The sequence below is a fragment of the Balaenoptera physalus genome, assembly GCF_965194825.1.
Source record: "Balaenoptera physalus genome assembly, chromosome: 17".
NCBI classification, from domain to species: domain Eukaryota; kingdom Metazoa; phylum Chordata; class Mammalia; order Artiodactyla; family Balaenopteridae; genus Balaenoptera; species Balaenoptera physalus.
The window spans coordinates 75,811,560-75,834,233 of NC_138895.1; the positions used below are offsets into that span (position 1 = coordinate 75,811,560).

Genomic DNA, 22,674 nt, shown 5'->3' on the forward strand with positions numbered 1-22,674 from the left:
GTCTGATGTATCAACAACTCTAACATGATGAAATAAAAAGGAAGGCACTTTTGTTTTCTTTGGGAAAGAAATGATAAACCAAAGGCAATATGACATTCGGGCAAGATGCTGAGCTCTCCTGAAAGGAATTTAGTCAAATGTGAGGAATAAAGAACACATTTGTGAGCCCAGAAGACATTAGGCACTAAATCTGCTGCTAAGCAGTCCCTCTTGAAAATCTCAACACTTCTTAAGGCTTGAGGATTTCAAAGTCTTTTTAGACAGTGCTAAAAGGCTCTTTCACATAAGGTTCACTACGTTTTTCAGACACAGGTAACACGACTAAGCATCGTGCTATTTTCACTAAAAAGACATTGATATGTATGTTGGAAATCACAATCGGAAGAATTGAATTTGACTCTTTTTTTTTTTCCCGCGTGTGCTTACTAATTGCTAGCTAATTTTCTGATCTTGTGCAAGTTATGTAATATCTTTGAATCTGGGACTTCCCTGGTGGTCCAGCGGTAAAGAATCTGCCTTCCAATGCAGGGGATGCGGGTTCGATCCCTGGTGGGGTAACCTAACATCCCACATGCTGTGGTGTAACTAAGCCCACGTGCCACAACTACTGAGCTTGGGCGCCTCAACGAGAGAGACCCTGTGCCGCAAACTACAGAGCCCTTGTACCCTGGAACCCGTGTGCCACAACTAGAGAGAGAAAACCCACACGCCACAACTAGAGAGAAGCCCGCATGCCGCAACTAAGACCCGACGCAGCCAAAAATAAATAATAAATATCTCTGAATCTGAGTTTTCAGGTATAAAAGCAGGCATTAAATCTTGCTCTACCTGCTCCACAGAGGGGCTTTATTGAGGATGAGACATTCCAGCTTGATATTACAGTGTCTTAAAATAAAAAAAGGGGAGCGTTCTCCTTCTCCGTGCATGCAGCCTAGTTGACGGAGAGACTGAAAATGACTGCAATAAAATATTAATGACATTACGATAGAAGTCAGCCCAGGGCACCACCTGTCTCTTGCCTGTTCCAAAGAGATACCAGGATAACAGATGTGAAAAATGAAATGCTTTGAGCTGTTGGACAGCCAGGAGGTGAAAAGATGAAATATTTACATCCTGGTGATTAATAGACAAAAGAGGTGGCTTTGATAGAGCTAAACCACAAACTCTTCTGGACAATGGGAATGAAGAAAGAAGAGTTGATGGCGTGGAGAGTTCAACAGGAACACCCCCTGTGGGATGTGAAAACCTCTGCAGAAGCTAGCACCCAACTGACTACAGGGGAAGGGAAATCATTCTTCAGTATTTGTCAACAATACTCTCCTATTTGGGGAAGGGGCCTCATGGGAACTGCTCCTTAATTCAGTCATTATTTTATTCATTTCATACAATGTTACTTTCTGAATGTCTAATACCAAGTCAGATATTATGGGGGGGGGGGAAATATGAGTCCTCCACGGATCAAGATGCTTGCAATCCAGTGTCAAGATGTAAGACATGCCACATAAGTCAAGTTGCAAAATGCCAAACTTATCAAACTCCAGTTTATTCTGAAAAATTGTATCTCAAAAAATCTTATTTTTATTTCTGGCACCTAACTCAGGGCTTGGTCTATATTTCATAATGCACTAACTTGATTGGATATTGGCAATACATTTGTTACTATTATGAAAACTCTGAAAAGGGCTCTGAGAAAAAAAGTGGTTAATGTGGAATTCTGATTGGATTTTGCGGACTTAGTTGAGTCCTAAATAGTGAAAGGAAATCAGCCAAGTGTACTAAATAGCCCCTGGATCAAGCTGTGCCTGAAGCCTGTTAGGAATGGAACTCAGTGAGTCTAAAGCTGGCTTGGGAGCAGTGTGCCCCTTGTAAAATAATCTTCGGTGGTTATCAGTTTCTTGCACTCGGTGAGTTAGGTAGGTGCAAAGCTGGGGCCTTTGGAGTAGCTGGGAGAAGAAAGGAGAGCATAAAAATCCCATGTGAGAAAAGTAAAGGGAACTGCCCCCAAAGCCTACACTACTCTTGGCCCTCCTGGACTCCATCACTGGCAGTAGGAACTTTCATGGAGGTTTCATTGGAAGCTGGCACCTCCACTAGATGCTTCTCTGAGTAGAATCACTATAACTTTTCCCTACTTAAGAAAACGGATTTGATTTCCCCAAGTCTCTCTGTTTATTACCATTGATTACACCATAGTCCTGCTGAGGCATCTGTGCACCTACCCCTAGATATTCAGTAACATGAGGCAATGCATTCTCCCTACTGCTAAGACCAAAACTAGTTGGAGAGTCTCCAGTGAGGAAGAGAGGGCAAGAGCCCTCCCAAAGGAGGGAGGGATATATGACGATGCACAGACTGTGAACAGGGTGGCATGTCCAGGAGACTTTATTAACCCACATGGCATAATAGTAGGTATACAGGCTCTGGAGCAAGACTGTCTAGGTCGGAATACCAGCTCGGCAACTTACTAGCTATTACATAACCTCTCTGTTTGTTGGTTTCCTCATCTATAAAATGGAGGTTAAAATACCATCCACCTCATAAGGTTGCTCTGAGGATTAAATAAAATAAAGTAATATACGTAAAGTGTATAGTGTAACATCTAGCACATAGTAAATGCTATATATGGGCTCGTTATTGCTAATTCTATCCAGGTAGCGTTTTAGGTGGAGAGGTAAGAAATGAATTGGATTTCATTCTAAAGGCAGTGGGAACTTGTATTAAGTTCCTAAGAGTGCTGTAAAAAATCACCACAAAACTGGATGACTTAAAACAGCAGAAATTTCTTCTCTCAAAGTTCTGGAGGTCAGGAGTCTGAAATCAAGTTGTAAGCAGGTTGGTTCCTTCTTGGGGGCTCTTAGAGAAGAAACTGTCCATTCTCCCTGCTTCTGGTGGCTGCCAGCAGTCTTTGGTGTTCCTTGGCTTGGAGATGCATCACTCCAATCTCTGCCTTTGTCTTCACATGGTATTTTCCCCTGTATGTTTCTTCTCTCTGTGTTTCTGTGTGTTCTCTCTTCTTCTTATAAGAACACCAGTCATATTGAATTAAGGCTCCTCCTAATCCAGTATAAATTCATCCTAACTTGATTACATCTGCAAAGGCCCTCCTTCCAAATAAGGTCATATTCTGAGATTCGAGTGGACGTGAATTGGGGGGGCAGGCGCTATTCAATCCAATATAGAAGTCATGGAGGTGACCTGAGCAGATTTTGATTTGATAAGGATCACTCTGGCTGCGGCACGGAGAACAACATGTAGAGAGTGAAGGGGCTGTTACTGCGATCCGGGAGAGAAATGGAACAAGAAGTAGGGTTAGAAAGGTGGAGAAAAATATGAGTGATGGCCAAGAAGACGATCCAACCGCTCATGATCATGGCCGGATATCAGGGAAGATGGAGAGGAGGAGCTAGTGTGGCTTGGAGAGCTGGTGGACCACTGATTCTGTTCACTGAGAGGAAATACTGAAGAAACGAAAGTTCTGGAGAAGGAAGGATCTATGCTTGTTGAGTGAATGGAGGTTGAAATGATGGTTTCACGTCACGCCAAATTTCTACTTGCTTTGAGAACCCAGTTCTCAACCAGTCTCAACTTTATAGACTCCGACTGCTAACCAAGAGTAGTTTCAATATTTTTAGAGGCCAATCTGGATTTTTTTACTTTCATAGATAATTTACAAAATGGCATTGCAGGACAGTAAACCTCTACTTATCTGATCCAATAACTTATCTTACTGATGGACGTCCCCAACATGTTAAATACTCATAGCTAGCTGGCCCTGTCTGGTCCACCTCCCATGTCTGCATCATCAATTATGTTGTATCTTTACCTAGAGACAGTAGCGTGTGTTTCCAAATTTGTTTATGTCAGCTGTATTTGCAATTGTTAAAACAGAATGTAATTAAATACAGTACAAACAACAGAATGTGAGTGTGAAAAGAAAGCAAGTTTTTGTTTCTATGAAAAGTTGAATGCTTCAGAAATATTCAGTTTCTTTTTTTTAACATCTTTATTACAGTATAATTGCTTTACAATGGTGTGTCAGTTTCTGCTTTGTAACAAAGTGAATCAGTTATACATATACATATGTCCCCATATCTCTTCCCTCTTGCATCTCCCTCCCTCCCACCCTCCCTATCCCACCCCTCTAGGTGGTCACAAAGCACCAAGATGGTCTCCCTGTGCTATGCAGCTGCTTCCCACTAGCTATCTATTTTACGTTTGGTAGTGTATATATGTCCATGCTACTCTCTCACTTTGTCCCAGCTTACCCTTCCCCCTCCCCGTATCCTCAAGTCCATTCTCTGGTAGATCTGCATATTTATTCCCGTCTTGCCCCTAGGTTCTTCTGACCATTTTTTCTTTTCTTTTCTTTTCTTTTCTTTTTTTTAGATTCCATATATATGTGTTAGCATACGGTATTTGTTTCTCTCTTTCTGACTTACTTCACTCTGTATGACAGTCTCTAGGTCCATCCGCCTCACTACAAATAACTCAGTTTCGTTCCTTGTTATGGCTGAGTAATATTCCATTGTATATATATGCCACATCTTCTTTATCCATTCATCTGTTGATGGACACTTAGGTTGCTTCCATGTCTTGGCTATTGTAAATAGAGCTGCAATGAACATTGTGGTACATGACTCTTTTTGAATTATGGTTTTCTCAGGGTATATGCCCAGTAGTGGGATTGCTGGGTTGTATGGTAGTTCTATTTTTAGTTTTGTAAGGAACCTCCACACTGTTCTCCATAGTGCCTGTATCAATTTACATTCCCACCAACAGTGCAAGAGGGTTCCCTTTTCTCCACACCCTCTCCAGCATTTGTTGTTTGTAGATTTTCTGATGATGCCCATTCTAACTGGTGTGAGGTGACACCTCATTGTAGTTTTGATTTGCATTTCTCTAATAATTAGTGATGTTGAGCAGCTTTTCATGTGCTTCTTGGCCATCTGTATATCTTCTTTGGACAAATGTCTATTTAGGTCTTCTGCCCATTTTTGGATTGGGTTGTTTGTTTTTTTGATATTGAGCTGCATGAGTTGCTTGTATGTTTTGGAGATTAATCCTTTGTCAGTTGCTTCATTTGCAAATATTTTCTCCCATTCTGCGGGTTGTCTTTTCGTCTTGTTTATGGTTTCCTTTGCTGTGCAAAAGCTTTTAAGTTTCATTAGGTCCCATTTGTTTATTTTTATTTCCATTTCTGTAGGAGGTGGGTCAAAAAGGATCTTGCTGTGATTTATGTCATAGAGTGTTCTGCCTATGTTTTCCTCTAAGAGTTTGATGGTATCCGGCCTTCCATTTAGGTCTTTAATCCATTTTGAGTTTATTTTTGTGTATGGTGTTAGGGAGTGTTCTAATTTCATTCTTTTACATGTAGCTGTCCAGTTTTCCCAGCACCACTTATTGAAGAGACTGTCTTTTCTCCGCTGTATATTCTTGCCTCCTTTATCAAAGATAAGGTGACCATGTGTGCGTGGGTTTATCTCTGGGCTTTCTATCCTGTTCCATTGATCTATATTTCTGTTTTTGTGCCAGTACCATACTGTCTTGATTACTGTAGCTTTGTAGTATAGTCTGAAGTCAGGGAGCCTGATTCCTCCAGCTCCGTTTTTCTTTCTCAAGATTGCTTTGGCTATTCGGGGTCTTTTGTGTTTCCATACAAATTGTGAACTTTTTTGTTCTAGTTCTGTGAAAAATGCCATTGGTAGTTTGATGGGGATTGCATTGAATCGATAGATTGCTTTAGGTAGTATAGTCATTTTCACAATGTTGATTCTTCCAATCCAAGAACATGGTATATCTCTCCACCTATTTGTATCATCTTTAAAGAAATTCTCAGTTTCCTTATTAAAAAATGCTTTTAAATTAGGTGTGGGCATGAAATTTGCAAAAGACGGGAAACAAAGAAAATTCTACAATGGTTCTGTCCTCAGATTGCTCTAAAAGTATTTTTAAATTATTTGCCCTCTTTTACGGTCAATCCATTTTGAGTGTGGTTTATGCAAAATAGAGAGTATAGAATTCCCATCAATGAACCCATACTCACATCCAGCTGAAATAAACTATTTTAAGCATGGATTCTTTTTTAAAAATACGTATTTTATTTTTCTCCTCGTTTATTCTACTACCACTTTTGAAATGTGCCTTCAACTATCTCCAGGCTACAAATCATACCTTCCCTTCAGCATTAAAGTTATTAGGTTGTGTTAAGTTTCCAATTCCAATTTCTTTAGTCAAAACTCCCCGGACAGATTTATGAGATAAAAGGTCCCCACACGGCTGTTCGGCTGCTCTTCAGCTTCTCCCGGCTGGATCAAAGGTGTTGAGGGCAATGATGGTGACTGATTTCTTCTATCTGAACTGCCTCTGGAAATGTTAATAGTATGCAAATGAGTGCAGAATGATGGCCTCTCTTGGAGTCAAGGAGAGTATTTTAAATTAGTACTGCACAGGGATGCCAGATATAAGAACACAAATAGCAAGAAGAAAAACTATAGTTACTAGAATCGGAGCATGTTCTGTTGTAAAACTCAGGCTGTGGCCCAGGTGGTCCAACAGTTCAAGGACCAACTATGATGCCCAACTCTCATCTATATTGCTTAATTTCCTCACAGCAACCTTGAGAGATTATCATTTTTGACAGATAAAGGATCCAACGTTCAGAGAGTTTAAGTGGTGCACCCAAGGTCACCCAGACATGGAGTTGGAACTAGCAATCAAATCCAGGTTTGTTCTTCTGCAAAGCTTTCACTCTTCCTGCCATGCCAGAAGTTGCAAATAATGTGCTAGAAAGATTGCAAAGAACTAGGCAGCCAGATGGTTGCAAGAGTTGCAAGGGGGTAAACACAAATCCTTTGAGTGAAGTCAGCTGCCAGGAGGCTCAAAGGCCATTAGCACTGCGTGTCTGCTCACTGCTCAAAATCTTACTGACAGAGGGGATCACGGTGCTAACTGTAACACTAGGCAGTGTGACAAGAACCCGTGTTAAGTAAAAATATCTAAGTGCCAAGGAAAAAGAAGTAGCTCATGACTGGAAACTGCAGAGGAGGCTTTCTAAAGGGAAGACATCTCAGCATCGGTTTGGGGTGTTGGCGAGATTTTCACAGAAATAGCCCTAACATTTGTGGAGTCCTTTATAGTTGAAATAACACTTTTTCAGGCAAATAACATAAGTTATTTGTCTCTCAGAATGCCCCCGTGGGTTAGGGTATGCATTATCATTTCTAATTGAGAGATGAGGAAACATGCACAAAGTGATTCGACAAGTTGTTCCAAGTCACAAGAGCAAGTTGGAAATTGACATGGGCTGAGCATCTAAGCTGGCACTGTCCAGTAGAAATAGAATATGAGCCGCCTATGGAATTAAAAAATTCTTAGTGCGCACATAAAAAAGGAAAAAGAAACAGCTGAAATTCATGTCAATGGTATATTCTATTTAATCTTGTATACCCCAAGTATATCATTTCCATGTGTAATCAGCATGTAACCAACATGTAGAAAGTTATCAATGAGATAATTTGCATTCCTTTTTTTTTTTCTTGGTATTGTCTTCAAAATCTGGTGTGTATTTTACACTCACAGCACATCTCAATTTAGACTAGGCACATTTCAGGTGCTCAATATCCACACGTGGCTGGTGGCTACGATATCGGACAGAGCACAGTTCTTCTGATTCCTTGTCTTTCTGCTCTGCTAAACTGTCTCACAAATACAGATGGAGGGAGATGGGCATCTCATGCAAAGGGGATAGTAGGAGCAGGTAATCGTGGAGGGATGCAATTGGTACCGCAAAACGCGTAATGAAAGAGTTTAATAAAGAGTTAAGGAAGGGACTTCCCTGGTGGCGCAGTGGTTGAGAATCCGCCTGCCAATGCAGGGGACAAGGTTCGAGCCCTGGTCAGGGAAGATCCCACATGCCACGGAGCAACAAAGTTCGTGAGCCACAACTACTGAGCCCTTGTGCCACAACTACTGAAGCCCGCACACCTAGAGCCCATGCTCTGCAACAACAGAAGCCACCGCAATGAGAAGCCCGTGCACTGCAACAAAGAGTAGCCCCAACTTGCCGCAACTAGAGAAAGCCCGCGCGCAGCAACAAAGACCTAATGCAGCCAAAAATAAATAAATAAATAAATAAATATTAAAAAAAAAAAAAAAAGAGTTAAGGAACCCAACAATGGGTGCTCAAGCACCCCAAAACTAGGAAGAGTGGAGCTACAAACACTCCTGGAGCCTGGAAAATCCTGTAGCCTTAGGAAATGGCTGCCTGATAGAAACCGCGGCCTTTGGTAGAGAAATGGAACCACTGTTAGTCCACCATCCAGCCGGGCAGACAGTGGGGAGAAAAATCCAATGGCCTCTTTGCCTTCCCATCCTCGAGTCTCCAGCCAGTGCCTCTCATTGTCCAAACCCGACCAGCAGTTAGAGGTAGCGAGCCTGTTGATGCACCCACAAAGGTTAGCCTGCTGAGGCACAGAGAAAGGCAGAGAAGGATACAGCCTGGACCTGGAGGGCAGGAAATCAAAGGCACAGAAGCGTGGGGCGTGTTTACTGGTTTGGATGGCGGGTAACAGTACAAGGACAGTGGTAGCAAGTGACATGACTGAAAAGTCGCGCAGGAGCCAGGGAGTGGATGGGCCGTAATACAGCGCAAATGAGACTGGTTTAGAGTCTACAGGCAGTAGCCATCCGCGGGGGGCTTTAGTGTGGAATCTTCTCGAATCAAAATTGGGCACAAGAAGATGATCCTGACAGGCATTACGCTCTGTGTTGGGGTTTTGAGATGTGAGTTTGTTTCATCCCTCACCTCTCAAATGAGCCTGCTGAGAAACAGATACAAGAGGCAGATAGGAATCAAGACACTTTATTGCTAGCAAAAAAGATGGGGACCGCGGCTGCAAACTGAGTGAACACTGGGGGTCCTAGGCCTTCTTTTTGTACTGGGGCTCACTGAATCAGTGGGTTCCCTACGGGGAGGAAAGCAGCCTGCACGGGCAGGCTTCCGGCAGAGAGAGGAGGACCCGCATTCTTACCCCACCTGAGGCTTGGACACGAATACATTACGCGGGACTCTTACCCTCTGTGAGATGGAGAGGGACACGTAGAGATGCAGAGAAAACAGTAGCTCATGCTTCATACATTCCCATGAGGTCTCATGTATTTGTAGAGTCTCCCATTTCACAGATCATAAAGAAAATGGGAAGAAGCGAAACACAGCTGCTTTTTCCAGAATAATTTTAGGGTGGAGCGACTCCAGGTGGTTAGACCAGTTCACACTAGTTAGAAACTGGTTAGCGCCAGTTAGGAAGCTATTCTGTGGGAGGACTTAAATAGTGTTAGAAAAAGAAATATAGGGACAGTTAGTAAATACATGGGATTATGGCATCAACAGGAATTGGTACCATAGTTGATGTGGATGAATCAGGTACTAGGAAGTGCTATGAGAAAGAAAATCCATTTTGGGGGGATGAGAGAATCAAGGACAGGCTGAGCCAGTGGTACCTGTGGGAGATGCAGCTGAAGCTGTCCGGCAGGATGTTGATGATGGGCATCTGGAGCTCAGAAAAGAACATGGTGTTAGAGATACTGACATGGAACCATCCAGAAGTGATGGTTGAAGTCATGATAAATCCCCAAAAGAGAAACAAGAGATAAAATGGCTAGTTAATGGTTCTTTAAATTTAAAAGAATTAAAATAAAAAATCAATTCCTCAGTCACACTAATTATATTTCATGTGCTGCCAAATAGTTATAGGGGGTTAGTGGTATTTGGATAACAAAGATACAGAATATTTCCAATCATCACAGGAAATTCTATTGGACAGTACAGTTGTGGAGTATTATATATTGCGTGAGGATGGGGATTGGAATAACACTTTACTTTTTCTCCCCAACACACCTGAAAGAAAAGAAATGAAACTACGAAAGAAATGGAGCACAGAGGCAGAGAAGCTTTCAAGGAGTAAGATGATCAAGAAGATGCCTCCAGGTAAAATAGAGCTTTTAAAATTTTGCTTAGGCAGAACTCTACCTAGGCTGAAGTCATTTATGTGAAGGAGTAAGAGAAAAGTGAAGTTGGACGGGTAGATGGAGGAAGTTAACGTTGTTAATTGTCAAGGAAAGATCAGACGCCTGGTTTGAAGGACAAGGACCCAAAAATCACATCATCGGAGGGGAGTGTTTCCCAAATCTATTTATTCACATCTATTTTTGAGTGAACGGACATTTAGCAAACACAATTTTAGCACTCATTAAATGTTGATTGTCTCTGCTTTTCTTCCTAGCTTGAGTTTTCCCCCTCTTGGATCCACAGTTATTGTGAAGAGCACAAATGAAACATGTATCCAATCCTCGAAGAGTTTATAGTGTAGAAGGAAAAATACAGCAAGAGCATAGCAGAATGTAGAAGGAGATTAATTCCCCAAAGAAATAGACAAATGAAACACTCAAGGAGGTCACAGCTAGGTGGAAGAGAGAGGGTCTTGGTGGAGGAGGTGAACTTTGAGCTGAGTTTTGAAGAGTGGATAAGGTTTAGGGGTGAAAGGAATTTTATACCAGGTAGGGGGAAAAGCATAAGCAAAGGCACGAGTGTAATAAGATAAGAAGAATATTCAGGAAACTGAGAATGTTCCACTATAAACTAGAGAATAGTTAATATGAAATATATTAATAACAGATAAGGATGAACATGATGGTCTTGTTCATGGCACATGGGTGGTCTTAAATGTAAGAGAAGGAGAACAGCACAAAAAGGTTTTTCTGGCGCATAATGAAAAGACCTATCTAACTGGAGCAGAAAAAACAAATATTCTGAGGTTCTGCAAATTCCAGGTCAACTTTGATTCTTCCTTGAATGAATGAATGTCAAGGCTCTGCCTTACTAGGTAACAGTTATCTACAGCTTGAAAAAACACTTCCCTAGATGCTATTGGGCACCAACATGCATCCAAACAACCAACTCAAAACTCTGTAATAAACCCAACTTTCTCACCCAATCTATTGTCCAAACCATTAGCTTACACCAATATTGTCTGACAAAGATGTTTAAGTTAAACAAAATTGCTTTAATACAGCGAAAACATCTGGTGCATTTAATAATAATCTTCCTGCTGTTGCAACATATGGCATCATCAGAAACTTTACTCCAGGGCCCTAAGAGCTTCGGAGATACCTCAAAATGCCATGATTACCATAAGTAGGTTTTGGCAATTCTCAAAGCTGAAAGAAAAACTATTAATTCATTTTAATATTTAAAACAAATATGGGCCATCTGGATCATTTGCAGAGAGGTGGAATTACAAAAACTACAATAATTAGAATCTAACTCCCCAAGGAGAGATGTTGTAAGACGTAGCTTCCAGATGGAAAATTCCTTTCACAGGTCTGTATAAGACACGTTCTCTATTTTACGTTTGGTAGTGTATATATGTCCATGCCACTCTCTCACTTTGTCACAGCTTACCCTTCCCCCTCCCCATATCCTCAAGTCCATTCTCTAGTAGGTCTGTGTCTTTATTCCCGTCTTACCACTAGGTTTTCATGACCTTTTTTTTTTTTCCTTAGATTCCATATATATGTGTTAGCATACTGTATTTGTTTTTCTCTTTCTGACTTACTTCACTCTGTATGACAGACTCTAACTCCATCCACCTCACTACAAATAGTGGGAAGCAGCCGCATAGCACAGAGAGATCAGCTCGTGCTTTGTGACCACCTAGAGGGGTGGGATGGGGAGGGTGGGAGGGAGGGAGATGCAAGAGGGAAGAGATATGGGGACATATGTATATGTATAACTGATTCACTTTGTTATAAAGCAGAAACTAACAAACACACCATTGTAAAGCAATTATACTCCAATAAAGATGTTTAAAAAAAAAAAAAAAAGACACGTTCTCAGCCTGTCCCAGGCTCTCCTGAATGACAGAGAGAGAGTCCTCCTCCAAATTTTTAATGGGGATCACGGTGGGCACAAGTCTCTTTACTATTTTTTTTTTTTTTGGCCATGCCACGTGGCATGTGGGATCTTAGTTCCCTGACCAGGGATCAAACCGGAACCCCCTGCAGTGGAAGCGTGGAGTCTTAACACTGGACCACCAGAGAAGTCCCAAGTCTCTTTACCTTTATACAGAAGAATTATTACAACATGACCCTGGTTTAGGTGGAAGTGAAAGGAGCCAAAATTTGAATTCAACATAACTCAGTTAAATAAATGTTAATCAGAAGATCTTATATTTCAGCCATTGTGCTGGATAGATACCAGAGAATCAGATGAATCATGTAGAATAGCTGCCTTTAAGTAGTCCTTATTGGCCATGGAAAAAGAGAAATGCAGACTAGTAAACATTATAAAGTATGACAGGTTCTATGATACAGTTAACTTTAAGGCATGTTGGAAGTATAAGAAAAACATTTCAACTCAACAAGCAAGCCTCACTGAGGAAGGGATGCTGGAACGGTATATCCAGGCTACAGACATTACTCTGAAAGTAACGAGAGGGAGGTGGCTTTCTAGGCTGAAAGAACCACACGACACAGAATAGGGAAATAGCAGTTCAGGGAGCTGACGGTCATTTGGTTTCGTGTGTGTGGCAAGGAGGCGGAAAGGGATGTGAGGAGAGAGTAAAACGGGTAGATCCTGGAGGACCTGTTGGGTCATGCATGGGGGTGTGAATTTTATCTTGGAGGGAATGTTATCGCTGAAGGGTTTCCCTGCAGAGAAGAGTGACATCAATGTCATCGTCATCACAGCATCCTCTCTAATATGCCTTGAGGGCATCCTCTGCCTTGGGCTGAGAACTGTTCATCCTTAATCTCACCACAACCTTGGAGGAAGGTAGGATCATTATGATCATCTTACGCCCACAAAATCAAGGTCTTTAGAGGAGAGTAGTTTGCCTAAGTCCCTACAGCCAGGAAGCACAGGAAGTAGGAATGGAATCCAGATCTTCCAGACATTGGAGATTTTGCTTTTGACACCTACGGTGTACTGGTTCTGAACCAGACCAGGCTTTGGGGATGGAGACCAAGAGACCAGACAGGTAAGGGACGCTTAGTATGCTCTGTGCTAGTTACAAGTGATGACAAAATTGTTAAAAAAAAAGAGAAAAAGACCAAGTCCTTGCCTCCCAGAAAAAAAGAGCCAATATGTGCTCAACTTCTTGAAACCGATCATCTAAATTAAAAATGTCAACATTTGGGCCCATTCAGTAGTTTCTTCCTGGTATTGTGCCAGGTGCTATGGGAGGGAACAGGGTTATGGTAAAGTGGAGAGTCACCTTCAAGGAACTTTGTTAAAAACCTAGTTTAGAAGAGACCTTGAGCAAAGAGTTTTAGCATTTGCTGGTTCCTCCTGTCTGCTTGCTCTCGACCTTAAGAACAATGCCTGCAACTTCAAGTTATCCAAGGAAAAAGGCTGATTCTTAGGACTTCAAGTATCTCATCATGGTGTGGGACCCACCAAGCAAGAGGAAGCATGGCTCATGTACCACTTATCCTTCAGCTATTGCTTGGCAATTTTTCTTTGGAAAAATGATTAGTAACCATTATTAAACATTATTATTAAATATTGACAACCTCAGTCATTTCAGAACCATTTATTCCTCACTGGTTTTCAGAAACTGCTGCCATAGGTCACTCTTAAGGGACAGTTCATCCTAACAAACAGGCATGCAGTGATTCAGATCCAGTGTGGCATGCTGTACGAGAGATCTGTAATAGATTTTGCTCATTTTGACATACAGAGCACATTGAACAATGCCTACTGCACAGGTTAACACGCAGTAAGTAGATATTTTCCCTGAGTGGAAAAGTGCAGCGTACTCAAGAAAGTACACAGCTTTGCTGTGAAGTATCAGAGGAAACCTGCTTCCCAATGTTGCCAGTCTTCATCAGATCATATATATCTTGTCATCAGTACCTTTGCTAATTCTTTCTTCCTTCTCTTCCGATCATTAAAATTCTATTCATCCAATCCGGAGGAGAGACTGAGTTACTTGTCTCTGTAATTCCACCATGAATGGGTGGATGAATAAATAAATGAATCATCATGCGAGTGCTTATAAGTGCCCTGACAGTGTTCTCTCTTCCTTCAAGATGTTTATATGTGTTGTTTGAGACCTTCATGCCATACTCTTTACTGCTTCTCTATTGAGTTTTAAATCCTATTCACAAGTCAACTCAGGCGTCATTTCTTTTAGCTAACCTTCTATCAACCTTCAGTTTAGGTAGAACCCAAACACCATATAGGTGTCTATGTAGTTGTCCATCTCTGTCCATAAACTATGTAAGACCAGGAATTGATTGCTAGTCACCGTAATAGTCCCAGGGTCCAGCAAAGCTCATGGCACATAATAGATCCTCGATAAATGAATTAATTCATTGATGAACATATTAAGTCATTTAAATATTTCCTTTGTATTCTACCACAGGAGAAAGCCAGTTCTTGAAAAAAAATCCTACAAAACTTGAACATTTCTGTAGAATAAGACCTCTTGGTTCTGTATGCAAGTGCAGAAATAAAATGCAGTTTAGTCACCCTTGAGATAATTTCCTAAGGAAAAAGGACCTGCTGTCACTTAGGCACTTGCAATGTTTTCCATCACATGACATAGAATTTCTAACAGTTGCAGTAGTATAATTAGCTCTGAAGATGTAAATGGGGTTGGATTTGTGAATGACATTTAAAATATCCAGAGCCTAATGCTGAGTTCTGATCACTGTATACCTGAGGAGAACCACCATCCTGCTTTCCTTCTGTATGAGTAACTTTCAACCGGGGTTTCACCTGAGACAAGCCAATCCATAACATGTTCTCAAATGAGTCCTCTTGGGATTGAGCTATGCTGGCTGATTCATATAAATCATTGCACACCATCATGCTAGTAAAAACTCTTCACTGAGCTGCAAGGGCTCTGCACACAATATTTCTAACCATTAAGGAGCCTCTTCAGGAAGGATATTATTATCCCCATGCTACAGATGGAAGAGCTAAGACTCAGAGCTTGCTCAAGTTCACTAGGATAGTAAGCAACTAAGGAAAGATTTCAAATCCTGGGCAGTCTCATTTGAAAGCCTGTGCCTTCTCTGCCCATCTACCCCTGAGGAAGTTCTCAGGGATAATGGAAACCTGAATCAGAGATCAGTATCAATGGAAAGTAACTTTAGCACTGAATGATACAGAGCCAGCTAGCTTAGATACTAGCACGAGAGGGAAAGAGGGTGGCCAATATACCACAAATACTTTATCAGAATTGTACACACAGGACTACAACAAACCAACAGCATATTTTACTTAATCCTCAGAGCAAAGAACCTTCCACCAAAAGAGCGTCTTCTTGTATGTCATCTATAAAAAAATGAGGCTGACTTATAGTTTTGTATTGCTTTATGTATGTCACCTTATTTGAGGCAAACACAATGCTGAAATAAAAGATATTGTCCCAAGTATGGATGAGGAACCTAGGACTGAGAGTTAAGTGGTTTAGGTGGCCAACTAGGAGGTAATATGGCTGCGGCATGAATTCTAGCGAACTTTTCACCACATTCGAGTTGTCGCTTGTTCTCACCTCTGCGTATTATTTTCTTCTTCCTTCCATCAACTTAAAAAAAAATAAAGATTAGCGAGGACGGAGGAAGCTCCCTTCACCGTGTTAGAGTACTACATCATAGTGACTCTAAGACACTGAACTTGAAGAATGGGAAAAGAAGAAAAGCCTTATGAGTATGATAAGGTCATCATTTTCAGTGTCTCCAATATCTCAGATACATTAAATAAAAGACTGAGCTTCCCAGACAACTTATCCACAACTGCAGTTCTGGTTGTGACAGAGCGTCAAGAACAGCTGATGAATTATTAATACAGCAGCACTGTCTGAATTGGCATAGATCCCATGGAAAGAGTGACGTGCCAGTCTGGCAATTGCTCTGTTTTGCAGAAGAACACAATGTATATGTATATATATCCTGGGAGATACTGGGAGATGTTTATTGTACAAGGTGATTTCTTTCTTAAAGTTATTTTTCTAAATTATTTTATAGTGATGTTCAGGGCAACTACAATAAATCTATTAGGAGGTTCCATAATTGAAACGGCTTCAACTTAGAAACGTCCTAATTCTGAATCCTATGAAATCCATGTAGGTTCTGGAACTTCAGTAGTTTCCTCTGTGCCCCTGGCAATAACATATGGCAGTGGGAGCTGAGTTTTGTCAGGTTGCACCCTACCTGTTCACCTCCTTCATTATCACACAGACCTGGCTTTGCTCACTTTAAAGATCCATGTTTTACTGATGATTTGATCAGGTTAAAATGAAAAAAATGTTGCATTTTTTGAAGCTACTTTCTTTATAATTTCTCAAACCATTATGGCATAAAGCTTAAAATAACAAGCGTGTGTCCATAGACATAACTTTAAAAAAGAGCCTGGTGTGGTAGAACTAATAAATCTATTGAGCATAGGATTCCCAGGAGCATATAAACATGTTGAACGTAAAATATGCTCATTCTATAACCAATTTTAACACATTCTTGTTATTCCTACTTGAACATTACTTTCAGAGGCAAATATATGCATTAATTTTTAATATATGAATAATTTTAATAGCAGCAAATCTTTATTTTTTTGAAAGCTAATTTTATTTTGGGGAAGCATATCATTTGATGCCAAAGCTATTTTTTAAAACCTTATAACAACCACCGAATCAGGATGTCCAAGAAACTCCTTTATCTTAACCTCCTCCAACTAAAACTCATGGTCTCCACCTTGAACCAACTTGCTTTCCTTTCTGCATCCCCTATCCTGGGATTGGTATCATGTTCCAAAAAATTTACTGTGTTCAATGATGTCTTCTGAACATCAGGATGAGGTATTAGGAACTACACATGTAAAAGATTTTCCTCTGAGCTTCCTATAATTTGAATTGCTATGTAGTAAAAAATTTATTTGAAATAGCAATTAATAGTTTGAAAAAAAGGAGAGTCAAAGATGAGCATGCTTATGGTTTTCAGAAACCATGGCCTTGTCCACAAACACAGATGTCAGTGAAAAGTGTCAGAAAATCGCTTTATGTCTAGAATCATTTTATTTCTTGTGGGGAACAATTAATTGAGTGTGGCGAATCAGACTAACTCACTTGGACCCGTGAGTGTAACATAACTATTTCCATAAGAGCGTATGGAAAAACCCGAGCGAACTTTTTGGCCAGCCCAATATTTGAGACTCTGGAATCCCATGACAGAAACTCCGAAAGAACACTTGCAAGTCAGGATGTGTTTGGGGAGGGAAAAGCTCCAGGTAATTCAGAGACTGGCTAGGTGACAACCAGGGCATATGGCCCTTCCAGTTGGTACCTGTCTTTGGTTTTCCGTCTCTAGGCGCAGCCTGGCTTCCACACACCTCCGCGTCTCCAGGAAGGCTTGGCGCTGGGCCCGGTCTGACAGGTAACTGATAAAGATTCCAGCCGTGTTCATGCACATGAATAACACTGCCTGGGCCACAACCTAAAACAGAAATACAGACATAGCCCGGTCAGGTGGTTAAAACAAGAGCTGTTGGCAGGCAAAGAGAAAAAGTAAATAAATAAAAATTTCCAATGTAAATCTTAAGGTAGTAATCCAAATGTTTAGTAGCAGGTTAGTAGAACCTTCATTCAGGTCTTGGGGTCAACTCATCTCCTCAGACCTCCCTCAACCACTCGATCCAATTTAAAGCTTCTTTCTCCCCAAGTTTGAATTTGAACTCGGATTGGAAACCTCAAGTAAAAAAGAGCAGCTTCTTCTCTCTTCCTCTTCTTAAGGGGTTGGGGAACCAGGTGAGAAGAAGAGAGAGACATGAATAAAAAACAGGAAAGGTGTTAGTTGAACGGTACTACTGTATTTTGACTTTGGTACCCAGTTTTTCTTGAGTAGCATCTAAGTCCTGATGTTCCTAACTCAAGAGAAGATGTCATATTTGTCTACTGCTTTCCATCTCCATTGGCATTACCCATCTCCTAGGCGCCAAAATCTCCTGGCTGGACTCTTAAATTAAACTTTGTACTTTCACATTTTCCCCCTTCCAAACTTCTCTCTAGTGAAGAAAAGCAGGCAGATTCTGGAAGGGAGTCAACACTTAGAAGAAAGAAACAGCATGGTGTGGATTTCTTGATTTTTATGGCTTTAGCTTGCAGGCAGGTAACACTCAGTATAGTGTAGGGGAGGAAAACTCCAATAGAAAACCCAAGTGGCCTGAAGAAGCAAAGAAGAGAGTTCAAAACAACTATGGCTGCTGAAAAGTGAGAGGAAAAGCCACCAAAGAAGAGAACCAGTGAGGGGGAACCTTAAATTCCTATATAAACTCTTCCCTGAACCCCATATGCACAGGGCAAACAGCAAATGATTGAGTTGATGATAAAAGAATTGAACTGAGATTTGAACTGCATTTCAAAAGACAAAGATTGTCATTTGATACCAACCAAGTTAACCACTTTCTAAAACACAACACAACAAAACAAAAATCACAATTTCCAGAAGAATGTAAGACAATCCAGAGTCTTAACCACGTAACATCCACAATGTCCTGAACATAACACGAAATTATGTGACATGGGCATATACATAAAAATGTGACCCCTTCTCAAGGGAAAAGATAATTGGCATAGACCTGTTCTGATCTGACCTGGGTGTTGGAAGTAGCAAACAAAAATCACAGTAGCTCTTACAACTTTGCTCAATGATATAAGGGTAAATATGCTAGTAATTAATGCAAAGATAGGAAATATCAGCAGAGAAATAGAAACCACACACACAAAATGGAAATTCTAGAACTGAAAAACACAATACCTGAAATTAAAATTTTACTGAATGATATTAACAGCAGAATTTAGATGACAGAAAAAAGAGTCAATAAGCTTGAAGCTATATCAACAAACCAAAGACAATATGAAAAGCAGTCAGAGTAAAATGTTATATATAAGGGACATACTCTCCAGTTATGATAATGATTTTCAGTTAGATAAAAGAAATGCATTGCTAAAATATAATGATATAAAAAGTTTGCAAATCAAAACAAAATAAAGCTGGTTTTGCTGTGTAAATACATATTAAAGAGAATTTAAGGAAAATCATTAGAGATAAATAGGGTCACTATGTAAGTAGAAAAGGTTTAATTCATCAGGAAGATATAAAAAGTATGAACTTGGACACATTTAACAATATAGCCTCAAAACACCCAATACAAAGTAAGATATAAATCTATGGAATTATTTACAAATCTACCATTATAATGGTCTATTTTAACACAATTTTCAGCAGTTAATAGATAAAGATTTTTAAAAAATCAACAAAGATAGAAACAACTTGAACAGCTCATACAATTAGCAACCTTGAAATGGAACATAGTATGCAAGTTAAATAGTACAAATTCTTTTTTAGGCACATATTGAATATTTGTAAAATATGATTTTATGATAAGACCTGACGTTAGCCTCAGCAAATTTCAAAGAACTAGTATCATGTAACCACAGTCAATGACTACAATAATATCAAGTTACAAAGCAATTTAAAAGATAACTAAAAGAATACCATATGTTTAGAAATTAAAAATATTTCTAAATAACTCATGGATCTAAAAATATATCATAATGGAAAATATGTATAGCTAAAGAATAATGAAAATACTACTGAAAAAAACTTAGGAGTCCTCACCAAGGAATACATAATAATAAATGCTTCATTAGAAAAAGAAGAGTATATATATAACTGATTCATTTTGCTGTACACCTGAAACCAACAAAACATTGTAAATCAACTATACTCTAATAAAAATTTAAAAAAAAAAGAAAAAGAAAGAAGAAAGGCTGAAAATGAATGTGCCAGCCATTCAACTTAAAGGTTTAGCAAAAAACAAAAAACAGATAAATCCACAGTATGTAAAAGGAAAAAAATAAGAAAGGAGCTGAAATTAATGAAATAAAAACCAAATATAAAATACAGAGGTTCAGTAAAGTCAAAAGTCTTTTTTTCTGAAAGGACTAATAAAACAGTAGCACTTCTTAGAAGCTTAATAAAGAAAAAAGAGAAAAGGTTCAAACAAGCAATATTAAGAATAGAAAATGAGAATTTAAATATATGGCAGAAATTAATAGATAATAAAATATATTATGAAGTTTAATGCTGATGAAAATCATAAATGGAATTATATATTTCTTAAAATATATCTTTATCAAAACTAACTCAAGAAGACAAGAGAAAAATTAAATAAATGCAGTCATAATTAAATATCTTTCCACAAGGAAAGCAACAGGCCCAGATGGCTTCATCAAAGCATTCTACAAACACATGTTGAAGAAATAACTTAAATATTTCATAATCTCATCCAGAGAGTAGGAAAATAGAGAATATTCTCCAACTCAGGTTATAAGGCTAGCAGCATCCTGCTACCATAACCAATAAAGTTGGTGCATAAAGGTAATTAACAGATAAATCTCACTCATGAACATGAAGGAAAATTCCTACACATAATATTACTAAATCAAATCCATCAATACATAGAAAAAATAATTCAGTTTGACTACATTAAATTTATCCCAGGAATTTGAGGATAGTTTAACATTGTCCAATCAACTAATGCAATTCACCACATTTACAGCTTTAAAGAAAACATATAATCATCCCACTGAGATGAAACAGCATTGATGAAATTCAATATTCTTTCATTTAAAAAAATGTGGAGATTAGAAGTAAACTTTCTTAATCACTATGCAGAATATCTACAGAAACAGAGACAAGAACACCTAAAATGAACAACTTACTCAATGATAAAAGGTTAAAAACATTTGCTTAAAGGCCAGGATAACAGTTATCTCCAAATGTATTCAACATCATTCTCAAATTCCAGCTATCTCAGTAAGACAAAAACAGAAACAAAATAAAGGTGATAAAACTTGGAAAGGAAGAAATACACTTTCATTTTTGCAGATAATTATCTATGTGGAATATCTGAAAGTCTCTACAGAAAAATTACTAGGATTAATAAGAATTTAACAAAGATGTTGGATATAAAGTCAAAACAAAATGCTAATTGCATTTCTAACGCAACCATGACAAACAGATAGAAAATGAACTTAACAGAGAAAATAATGAAATTGAATTTTAAATAATCAAATAAGACCCAGATGGAGGGTTGTACACCATGTTATGCTGTGAGATGAAAGAATTGCTATAAAAAGATTTCAAAACTTGGTAGGTATTTTTACCCCCAGTGGAATTCAAGATGATTCTAAAATTTGTATAGAAGATCAAAGAGTCAAGAATACATAAGATATTCTTATGGGGATATATGTATACGTATAGCTGATTCACTTTATTATACAGCAGAAACTAACACAACAATGTAAAGCAATTATACTCCAATAAAGAGGTTAAAAAAAAAAAGAATGCATAAGATATTCTTAAAGGAGAACAAAATGGGAGACTTGCAGTACCAGGTAACAGACTTGTTATAACATTGCAGTGATTAAGACCTCATGGTATTTACATGGGGATACACAAATTGACCAGTGGATGTGAATAGAGAGCCCAGAAACATAAACACACAGACTTGATAATCGTGCTTTGTAGTTATAAGGAGAAAAGAGGGACTTTTGAACAAAGGGTGTTAGAACAGTTTGCTATTCACTTGGGAACCAAAGTAAAAGTAAATCCCTGCCTAATCCAATACATAGAAATACATTGTAGGTGGATTAAAGTCTTAAATATGAAAGGAACAAATATGAAATTTTAGAAGACAATCTAGGAGAATACTTTTACTACTGTGATAGATTTTTAAAATAAAACACAAAGAATACAAACCAAAAAGTAGATTAATACATTTGACAAAATTAAAATAAATCATTTCTATTCATTGAAAGTTAACATAAATAAAATGGAAAAAACTGTAAGAAGAGATATTTGCAACATTTATAACTAGCAAAAATTAATTTTCAGCTCATATGAAGAACTTGTATAAATCTATAAAAAATAAAAATCCTATAGAATACAGGGCGAAAAATAAGCAGGTACTTCCAAGACAAGAGACTATCAATATGAAAATAAGTGCAACAATCGAGGAACTCTAAGTTAAAATCCACACCCTTTCCACATCTATCCGGTTGGTTCCAGAAAGAAAAAAAAAAAAAAAAAAAGTAGGGTGTTATCAAATCAGCAAGGATGCTGTTGGCAATGTGAATTGACATTGCTACTTAGACTCTGCACAATGTTTAATTTGTACATTGCTAAACTGCACCTTTCCCCTCCATACCCAGAGCCATCTTTGCAAATATGGCCCAGGAGACATGCCCAAGAATGTTAAGAACAGCGTTTTCTACAAGGGCTTGAAACTGGAAATAATCTGAATGTCCACCAATAGTAGAATGGATATTTTAGGATGTATTAAAATAATTAAATACTACTCAGCGGTGACAATAAATCTATTATTGTATGAATCAAAATAGATAAGAGAAAACAATATTGAAAAAAGTGTGATTCTAATGACAATAAGTTCAAAAACAAGTAAACTAAAATAATACATTGTTTGTGAATATATGAGATAGCACATGACTCCATTTTTTACCCGTCAAATTGTCAAAGATAAACAATTTGATAACACATTACTCTGGCTAGGTTGTGGGGGAAATAGTCACTCTTATACCTATTTGGTGAATC

The 22,674-nt window shown here is 38.9% G+C and overlaps 1 protein-coding gene across 3 annotated transcripts in view; it reads right to left on the minus strand.

Annotated features, from left to right (window-relative positions):
• ADCY8 (adenylate cyclase 8) overlaps positions 1-22,674 on the minus strand; it is a 228,962-nt gene that overhangs the window by 162,887 nt on the left and 43,401 nt on the right. For all 3 annotated transcript variants that reach the window (XM_082434066.1, XM_082434065.1, XM_082434064.1), the window contains exon 2: positions 17,344-17,493. In XM_082434066.1, coding sequence (XP_082290192.1) covers positions 17,344-17,493 — 150 coding nt within the window. The remainder of the gene's footprint in view (positions 1-17,343; positions 17,494-22,674) is intronic.